Raw genomic sequence first — 10,300 nt, forward strand, 5'->3', positions numbered from 1 at the left:
GCGTGCCAGCAAACAGCACCATTTCCTCATCAAGTTGAGGACCGAGAAGCAAATGATCCCCTTCACTGCAAACAAAGGGGTCACAGTAACACTAGTGATCCTTCAGAATTGACACACCGCGATAGTCAAAATGATGGTCTCCCTGCTTCTTGCTCAAGACATACAAGATCTGAGCAGCAGCAAGTAACCCCTCAGCTGCAAACAAAGGGGTCAAAGGTTTGCCGTCAATTCACTTCCAGGCAGAAAAACATTTTCCTCAAAAGAAACAATTTATTTAGAATAAAACAAAAGCAGCTCAACTGTGAGCGCACGTTTGAGTGACAGCTACTTTTAAGCTGTGTGAGCCATAAAAAGGGTTTTTCTTTACTTTTCCAGAAATCTTGTGTACACAGCACAAAGCAAGAGGTCATTTTTTTCCACTTAAAACACCGGCATTGGCATCACAATAGCAGATACACAACTTTAAGCTGCCATTTTAGTAAAATGCACAAATATTAAACAGATTAGCTTTCTTCCATCAAGAGGCCCATGTAAACTCCACATAAGCCACAACTTCTCTTCAAAAAGGTCCATTAGAGCTTTGAATTCCGTATCTTCATCCGCTGTTCACCAGTTTTGCTTGCAAGGGGGGAAAAAAAGGTTATTCAGTACAAATGTTTACAATATTAAAAATATATATATATTTCCCCTATGCCATTATAGATGAACATAACATTAACAAGACCTTCCTGGATAGTCCGCCTTGACTTCAAAAAGCACCAATAATACCCACTGGCACAAACCTTGAAATGAATTTACTGTATGAACAAATAACAAGTAGAACAATAGGGTGGATTTTTTTAAAGACTGCAATTAAGTGAAGATTATAGGGCTGAAAATACCCTTTATACTCATGTAACTGAGTAAAATATGTTGGAAAAATTTCAGGAAAAAAGCAAGTTTATAATCAACCTATAATCAATATATTCTATGTATAACTTAAAAAAATGAAACTGTAAAAAGATGAAGTTTAGTCAAACTTTTGCCCCCTCTGTTTTCATTCTGCAATTTACATGGAGCAATACAGAACTGCTCCTTTACTGTAGAAAGGGGTCAAGATATAAAGCTATTTAAAAATCCACCTTCATCTGTGTTACCAAAGACAACAGCTATTATTTTAAGAAAAACATTCATACGAACAATTGCTAAACAGCCAAAGTACACTTTAGGGCTTTTACTTTTCAATGATGTTTAAATCACACATAAAAAACTCTTCATTAAGCTAGACAGTTCGCTGTGGTTACCTGCAATCATTTTCTCCCCTTAGGAATATCACTATAACCAGATGTTAACAAGGTCAGCTCCACTTCTCTTCTCTTCTTTTTCTCATACCGAACTCCTACCTCAAAACCATGCACTGTGGCAGAGACAGAAAAAAAAATGTCCAGAAATTCTCTCCAAAGATTTTTTTCACATGAAAGGTCACACAAGCCCTCTTCTCAAGAGGATTTCCTAATTCTGTTAATTACAGAGTTTTGGGTGAATGGGTCCTATATGGACCCAAACCAATTCAGGCTGTACCTGCATAATGAGCAGCAACTTCACTGTCTAAAGAAAGTGAAAACCTGCTCATAAAATAGTTTTTAAATAAACCTAAACAGTGTTTGACTCTGAAAGCAACAAACGCACACGTTACTTTTACTATTGTACCGCAAATAATCTAATTAAGAAGGGCCACAGTATATTACCTTCAAAATGTGACAAAAGCTTATACCAGCCAGATGGACATTTTAAGATGTAATCCTTAAAGGGAAAACTCTATGTTCAGTTAACAGTCAAAGTATACACCTTAAACCAGGAATTTAAATTTTTGTGTGGAAAATTGTTAAGAATCCCAGCTACAACCGACATTTCAAATCTGGATAGGAGCTGAATGCTTAATTTTCCATAAGCTTTGAAGTTATGATCTAAGTCTTAATTAGCTTGATGTTTTTCACCAGTAATACTTAATAAATCATTAAATGATATCATGAAGAAATTGTCTTTTCATTCATTTGAACTGAGTTCCAGAAACATCAACTAAACAAGCGTTTTGTAAGAAAAAATTTGGTTGTTACAAAGAACACCTAATGCTGAGATTATGAAATTGTGACTACTGAGAACTGGAACCAGACTTTTGCTTTCTTTACATTCTGAAGGTTTAGATAGCTAACCAGTATTATAAACCTGCACAACAGAATGGGCAACACAAATAAGAGATCCACCTAAATGATGGCACTCTGTAAATAAGCACCAAACTTAACATAGTTATTTATAATACATACATTTAGAAATGGTATCAAGCCATTGTTTCATAAACATTGAAGCACGAATTTCCCAAATCTAACAAAAGCTGCAATGTCAGATGATAAAGATTCAAAGATGGAGCAAAAACCACAGTACTCTTCAGTAAGCTGTCACATCAACTTAAAAAAAAAAAAAAAAAAAGAGAGAGAAAAGAAAAAGGGAAAAACCCCACACTTTGGATTATCGTAAAATTAGATGTCATGGACTTCACTCTCTAAAAGAGCAAAATCATTTGTCCAGCCACCTTATCGAATATATTCAAAAGTTAATGGTTAGTGAGATTTAAACTGGAAAAATGTATCTAGCCAAACTGTACTTTGACCCCATGTATGCACAGACTGCACATTTACATTAGTTTCTGAACAGGTGCCTACTCCATATTAACATGCCAAACGCGGCCTATTAAAAACAAAAAACACCAAGTCTTAACTGTAGGATTTCAGGTATTTTCCCTACAGGCAAACCAAGAGCCTTTGTGCTCATAGCCTAGTACCTTCCTTCTCTCCAAATGGCTTAGTTTTTCCAGTTTAAAAAAAAATAAAAATAAAAAATAACACACACACACAAAAACCACCAAACCTAAAAAGAAAATTTCTGAATGTAGAGTGAAAATCAAAAAGGATGACACAGCAGTGATGAAGCTTTCATGCTGACATGTATTAGACACCTGTCATAATGGAAAATAAAAAATTATATGGCATTTCCCTGGGTTATTATTGGTGCTATTTTAAAACTACCAGCTTTGATAACAGAAAGAAAACAGTTGGGTTCTGCCAGGCTTTCAATAAGTCACTTTCATAGAATACAAACATGACCATGATCCAAAAGGTCTTAAAGTTTCTAATCATAATTAAATATCAAGGACCTTAAAGTCCTCAGTATATAAATGAAAGGGGTGGAGGGAAAGAAATACATTTACTAATGACCTGCTAAACTAGGGGCAGGGGCAGAGGGATCAATGAAAAAACAGCCCCTCCCTCCACCCCCCCCAAAAAAATCAATTGCTGTTAAGCAGGAAAAGTCTTTGTTAAGATTCGGGAGTTGATATAATCTTGAGTTTTGAAAAAAAAAAAAAAACCATGAGATTAGGTTAAATTTTTTGAATTAATTCCAGATGTCTGGGAAAATAAAACAATAAAAAAGAGTTTTCGTACACTGACATTTCAATTCTTTGTGATTGGACACCAATAAAAATATTAAACACAAGATTTCAAAGATATTCCATTTTCAATAATGTAACGTCATCGCTGTTAAACATGAAAATAAAATTACAAGCTAAATTTTAAAAGAGCACGTCAAAGGCATTTCACGATGACTAAAAAATTCTGCAATCCAGGTATGGCTGATTAATGCCCACTGAAACAAAAGATGACTTATGAGCCTGCAGACAACTCTTCTTTCTATTATTGAAATCAGGAATCACTGAATGGATATAAAAACTTATCTTTGATGAAAAACACTTAAATTTTTAAATATGCACAATTAGAACTGTACCTGCTTCACTTCTCTGAAAGTCAGTAAAAACACCACCACACGCCCATAACTGACCAAGAATTCTGATTTTAAAAGCACCTACTCATTCCTTGCATTCTAGTGTAAGCATAAGACACATATGGTTTGTAACATATTCCTTTCTCAATTTTTACTGAACAATTACAGCTACAAACCAAAAGTGCATATACGGGATACAGAACTCTAGAACTAATGATAAAAATGGGTATGTCAAAGCAAACTCTTCAGGAATAAACTATATTTTAAGAGAAATACTCAAATACCTGATTAAAATAATTACATTACTATACAATTTACCAGCTTATACTTTTGAGATCCCTGATCAAATTTTTTCAACCATACAAATAATGTTTCTGGTACAGGAATTATTTACTTGCATACCAATCGCGCCATATTTAGGTGTATATTACCATCTTTATATAGTCAGTGGGCTCTTTTCCCCAAATTCTGACTTTCCAAAATTTTGGTTTTGTAACTTTGAGGACTTTTTAAGCTAAAAGTTAAAAAAGAAAAACACTAAAAGAGAAGAAAAGTTACTCTTAAGAGTGGGAACTCCTAATTAAAGTAAATCCATCTGCCTACTACCTTCAGGGCAACCCTTTCACTTAAAACAGCTAAACTGTGTCCTGACATCTATTTCGAAGAGGTCTATAAAAATATAAAAAAGAAAAAAGCTACAACTAAACAACTAATTAACAAGAAAATTTCATCTGATGCTGTATCCCATTATACATCACAAAACAGAAACCATGTCAAAGTAGTAAATACAAGTTACACATGGACTTTAGGACGCACCACGGACAATGATCATGACCAGGTAATCTTCTTCAGATTTGGCCAGTGCCTTGGCAGGAGAATCCAGGAACTGCTGGGAGAACTCACAGGGTGGGAAGGCATGAAGGACTCCGGTGTTTTCCTTGTCTTTGTTGCCCCCCACAGGGAGGCTGATCACCCCAGCGGCCTGCTTTTGCTTTAAATAGGACACCAGGTTCCTAAGTGGCCTCTGAGTAGAGGTGGCAGTGTCTGATGTTGCAGAGGAAGAGGAGGATCTGCTGTCGGAACTTCCAGGCACAGCCAGAAGAATGGCATAACCATTGGGCCCTGCCACTTTGATACGTCGAGTTACTTCATCCAACTTGGGCTGGTCCAAACGAAGACGCTGAGTGATCTTGAGCTGGGCCACTTTGCCTCCAGTCGAGCCCTCCACTAGAAGACTGCTAGCCACTTGGAGGTCACCCTGCAACAGATGCATGTTGGAAGGAAAGTTGCTGTTCTTCAATAGAAGCATGCCCTGCCAGGCCAAACAGAGCTTGGGAGAGGCTGCGGCAGCAGGGGCTGTCCCACCATCCTGTTTCTGGGACGGGGACTTCAGCTTCGATGAAGCAGTGCTGGTACTGGCCGCACTCCCGTCAGACCGGTCTTCTTTTTTCAGAGGGCTTTTTCCCTCAGTGGGAGCAGCTGTCCGATGCTTCCTATCGCGTTCAGCTGATGCAGAGTTTTTGCGGTCTCGCTTGTCACCCTGGCTCTTCTCCAAACTACCCCGTCTGTCCCTGATTGGGGAGGGCCTTTCCAAGAGAAGAAGACGGGAAGATCGATCATTGTCACTGTTGTAGCGATCCCGGCTACTGCTCAAGTCTGGACTGCGGTCAGGAGAAGGAGCGCAGTGACGTTTTCGAGGACGGTCACTCTCAGGGGACCTATCCAGATGCCGTCCTCCACTCTCCTCAGGCAGCCTTCGCTTCCTAGGCTGGTCTCTGCTGCTGGGCAGATCTCGCTCACCTCTGTCCCGGTCCAAAGACCAGCCATCCCGCCTGCGATCCAGGCTATCCAGTGGCTCATAAGCAGGCACAGCAGTAGCTGCAGTCCGAGTGCTGCGTTCCCGAACTGGAGGCGGTGGTGGCACCCAATCAGAGTCAGTATAAAGGTCCCTATCACGGTCTCTGTATAGTAAGGGTGGTGTTCTATCCCGAGCACCCCTCAAAGGGTCAGGCGCCCGATGTCCAAAAGCATCTGCCAAATCATAATGAGTTAAGGGCAGAGGCTGCAGATACTGCTGCTGGTAACGATGTTCTGTGTCTGCAAAGTCTACTCTAAGGCGACGATCTGGGCCACCAAGTGGAAAGCCCCGCATATGGGTCCAGGCAGCATGAGCTGCATCCAGGCTTTCATACTGGATATATGCCCAACTATCACCTTTGCGGTAGTCAATGGTGCGTATGGTGCCAAATCGGTCAAACTCTCGTGCTAGGGCAGCAAGAGGCACCCAGGGTCCCAGGCCACCCACCCAGAGGCGGGTGGTGGGGGTAGCTTTACCGTAACCAATTTTGATAGGATTCCGAATTATAATTTTGCCAGACATTGCTAGTTTGGCCCGGTGAGACATGTCTAGGTTCTCAAACTTGAGAAAGCCATAGGTACTGGTCTGGCCTCGAGAAGGCCTCTTGATGTCCACTTCTGTAATGACTCCAAAGCGATCAAAAGCCCTTCTTAGATCACTCTCTGTCACAGTGATGTCTAGGTTGCCCAAGAAAAGCGTCCGGTTAGCTCGCTGATCATCCTCCGGTGAGATCTCATCCACTTCTCTGAAAGGAGCAGCACCTGCTCCAGCTCCCACCCTTGGCTCAAGACTGTACGCTGGGCGCACTCTCTCATAGAACGGGTAGTCTCGCTCTCTCTCCAAGTCTCGGGGCAATGGTGGCGGCGGTGGAGGGGGCAGGCGGCCAAGAGCCAATTGCTGCAATCGGTAGTCTCTGTATCCCAAAGCTGCGCCACCAGGGGAAAGTGATCTCTGGCCTCCACCACCTCCTCCAGGGGGGTGCCGGTGACCCCCTACAGAGGCCCCGAGCACGCTGGATGACTGAGAATAATTATCTTTGTCTGAAGGGGAGCGGCTGCGGCGCCGGCTCACATACACGGCTTCTATCTTCAGGGGCCGGTCATAGAGCACCAGGCGGCCTCTGGCATGCTTGGCCGCCCGCGCGTCCTCTGCCCGCCGGAAGTTCACAAACGCTACGCGCTCATCCCCGCTGCCAGAACCCGAGAGATGACTGATTTTGACACTTACATCACCGAAGCGTTTGAACTCGTGAAACAGTCCGTCCTCCACCGCTTCGTCACTCAGCTGGGACCCCAACTCGCTTATCTTCAGTGTCTTGTACTCCGCGCCGTCCCCGCCGCCAGGAGCTGAGGAGGCGGCCCCAGAGGAACGTGACTCCCCGCCTCCACCCCGGGAGCTGCTGCGCGACTCGCCCCCGCCCGAAGAATTTTTAGTGCTTGGGGAACTGTAACTATGCAAGCGGCTACTGGAGCTGCCCCCACCAGTGTCATACTCGCGGCTACCACCTCGGCTGCTGGACTTGTCCAGATGAAGGCTCCGCCGCGACCCGCCGCCGCTGTCGGTCTTTCCGCTGCTGCTCCCATTGCTGCCGCCAGAGCCCCCTAACTTCTTGCTCCGCTCCCCGCGGGAAGTCGAATCCTCACCACCACGAGAGCGTTTGGGTTTGACTGGAGAGCGCTCTTTTCCCTTCATTGTTGCGGGTCGTCGGAGGTCGTCTCCGCGGAGCTGACTAACCCGCCGCCCCGCGCTCGTTTCACACAGCGGAACCGCATGCCGCCATCTTGGACTCCGCCGCGGCAAAGGATCCCGCCCCTCAGGCCTCATTGGTCAAGTAGCTCTACTCTTCTACAGTCTCATTGGGGAAACTACTTGTCTGTCTTTACATCTCTCCGCGCTCCGGGAAGGCGCCCGCCGCACCACTGTTATTGGGTTCCCAACGCCTTAGTCGGAGTACCTCATTGGTTCTAGTCGTTGTCCATCTTAACGGTTCCTCGCGCCAGGCTTTAGCTCCGCCCCTCGCGCTCTATCGTCACCAGACCCAAAGGCTGGAGGCGTTGATTGGACAAAAAGTGTGCCCTGTAACGGTACTTCTTGCGCGGTGAAAGCAATGAGCCCACCTTCTCGTCCCTTTCATTGGTTTATGACCCCGTCCTTTAACCCATTATTTGGGAAGTCGGGCCGTCTGTTCTGGCGTTTTTCTCTTGAGAGGCCGCTTCACAGCAATCTCGCGAGAGAGAGCGCTCCCTCTTTCGACCCCTTCTTTCAACTCCTCCGGCGGCTAAAAGAAATTTAAATCTGATTGGATGGCGGTGGTGAAGTTGATAGGCTGAAATAACTGTCCATCACTCGCGTAAAGTGGGTAGGCCCACGTACTGAGGGCGTGGACTGAAGGTGAAAGAGTGGAACGCGCTTGCTGTGCGACGTCACTTAGACTTCGCGAGGTGGTTACCAGGCTTCAGCTCCGCCTCCCAGCGCTTTCGGCGTTCTTCCCTCAAACATTTATTTGTTCGGTCCCAAGGCGTCCTTGGCTGTGCTTCGGCCTTCTGAGCTCGAAAGTTCTGGAGTCGCCACTTCCTACCTCCAGCCACTCAAGCCCACAAGTCCCTGTGGAAGCCGTCTCTGGGGCGTCCAGCGACAGCGTCTTAGTCCCTCTGGCGTTTTTTGACAACAACCTGCAAAAGCCCCACTCCCCATGCTCGAGAGAGCGCTGCCCACGGTCCCCGGGGCCCGCGGAGCAGGCTGAGCCGGGAGTTCACAGTTCACGGCTTCCCAGGTCACGCTAACGGCCCTGGACTGTGCGAGGTGGAGCGCGGGCAATCCGGTCCTGCCTCGCAGTCGGGACGCATTCTCGCTCGGGTGCCCAGCTCTCCTTGGCGCTCCCGATTCTCGCCCAAGTACCCCGGGCCACCCAGGGCGCAGTGACCGACGCTCCCAGCTTCACGAGCCGCGGGACGTCTGGCCACCGCGGACATCTTTGTGGGCTTCCTGTTTTTTGTTGCAAATTCACGTGGATTTTGGATTTCGTAGTCCTGTGATGAAGCTATGTTTATTTTTTACATGTATTGCCCCTCCCTTTTAAATAGTTGAGTGTAATTTATGCTCCAGTTAGCTATGTCACATTTTTTTGTGTGATTTCATGTACCTCCCGACAGCCTCTTCACCTTACCCCACTCCGTTATTCTGTTTTAGAACCCAGTGGTACCTTGCTGTCTCTAAATCTACATCTTTGGGCTCCCTCAATCATTATCCCCTTCAAAACTCAATTTGCCATTTTTCCAAACAATAAAGCACCTGTACGAGGTGCTGGTGATACCGACCCTGGAACAGATACAACCTCTGGTGGAGGGTGGAAATGCCGAGTCCATCTATGCAGTCCTCCCAGGTATCCTCCGGGCAGAGGTTATGGAGATTCTTGTATTGTTCCTTGTCAACCACATCTCTCAAGGTCCAATGTGGAGTAGAGAACTGAGACGTTTTTCAAACATGACAATTTTTAAGGTAGCAATGATTCCCCCAAACTGAAATCTGAACTTAAAAAGTTTTAAGATTAGGTACTGCGACCTGTTTAGCTCTGCCTTTGCCATCCTTCTCTTTCTAAATAACTTTGAGGAAAGTGAAGATGTGGGCCTTTTCTTTCTTGATTAGATCAAAAAAGAAGCCCAGAATATAAAAACAAAAAGCCACAGTATTGTAGTATGTAGATATACTCATTTAATTAAAACTAGCTATTAAAATAAAACTTTATAAAGCATAGAACATGGTGTACAATATGCTACTGTTTGTGGCTTTAAAAAATGATATGTATGTGTATTTGCACTTGCATTTTTTGTATATTCGTAGAAACTTAGTTTAGGGAAATTGTTGCTAAGATCACGCTGAGGAGGGGGTGTTGAGGGTCTTGGTAAGAAAGAGACTTAATTTTTCATTGTATACCTTTATACATTATTAAAATAAAACTCATTTTGCCACGTGCATGCTGTTGTATTTTTTTTAATTATTTTTTGCTTTTCTTAAAAACAACTTTCATGGAAAAAGTAAAAAGTATACAAAAGTAGAATACTATAAAGAACTTCCATGTACCCAACACCCAATTTCAACAATTACCAATTCATGCGAATCTTGTTTCATCTTTACTCTTCCCACCGTTCCTCCTCTTCATTTTTCTGTTGCAGGCTTATCTGGTGCATTTTTTGCCCCAACATAGAATCAGCCATTTCTTCAAGGAGTTCTGGTTCCTTTTAGTGTGAAATGATATTTAAAGACAAAAATCGGGATACTAGGGGATTAAAAAAAATACAAAAAACAATAACCAACACATTATTTGTAAAAGCGTGCATGCGTGCACACACACACAGACACACACACCCACATACACACAGTTCACATAGGGCATTTTAATCTATTTCAAGTTTATATTAACACAACTAAATTGAAGGCGTAAGCCATTATCTGATTACTTAAGGTAACAGCCAATGTAAATAAACCAGGCTCCAGACTGACTATTTTTGGCCTAAATTGACCTACTTAGTTAACAAACTGGTCAACAAAAAAGATAATGACCAATTAAGTATAGTTTTCCAAACCTTATGATAGGAAGTGAGGGAACACAAGAGAAAATTCAGGGAG

At 43.8% G+C, this 10,300-nt stretch overlaps 1 protein-coding gene across 2 annotated transcripts; it reads right to left on the reverse strand.

The window, feature by feature from the left end:
• Nucleotides 1-246: 246 nt before the first annotated feature.
• On the reverse strand, nucleotides 247-7,947 carry RBM15 (RNA binding motif protein 15). Of its 2 annotated transcripts, XM_016155578.2 has the most exons (3): nucleotides 4,633-7,946; nucleotides 1,284-1,396; nucleotides 247-618 (listed from the first exon to the last, which is right to left on the reverse strand). In XM_016155578.2, exons 1-2 carry the CDS (start codon nucleotides 7,496-7,498, stop codon nucleotides 1,290-1,292), a joined length of 2,973 nt encoding a protein of 990 aa, XP_016011064.1. In that variant the 5' UTR covers nucleotides 7,499-7,946; the 3' UTR covers nucleotides 247-618; nucleotides 1,284-1,289. The 2 variants fall into 2 exon arrangements, with proteins under 2 accessions (XP_016011064.1, XP_016011065.1); XM_016155579.2 differs by lacking the exon at nucleotides 1,284-1,396 and having other exon boundaries at nucleotides 4,633-7,947.
• Between the last annotated feature and the right edge of the window lie 2,353 nt (nucleotides 7,948-10,300).

Source organism: Rousettus aegyptiacus, unplaced genomic scaffold (assembly GCF_014176215.1).
Source record: "Rousettus aegyptiacus isolate mRouAeg1 unplaced genomic scaffold, mRouAeg1.p scaffold_m13_p_17, whole genome shotgun sequence".
NCBI lineage: Eukaryota > Metazoa > Chordata > Mammalia > Chiroptera > Pteropodidae > Rousettus > Rousettus aegyptiacus.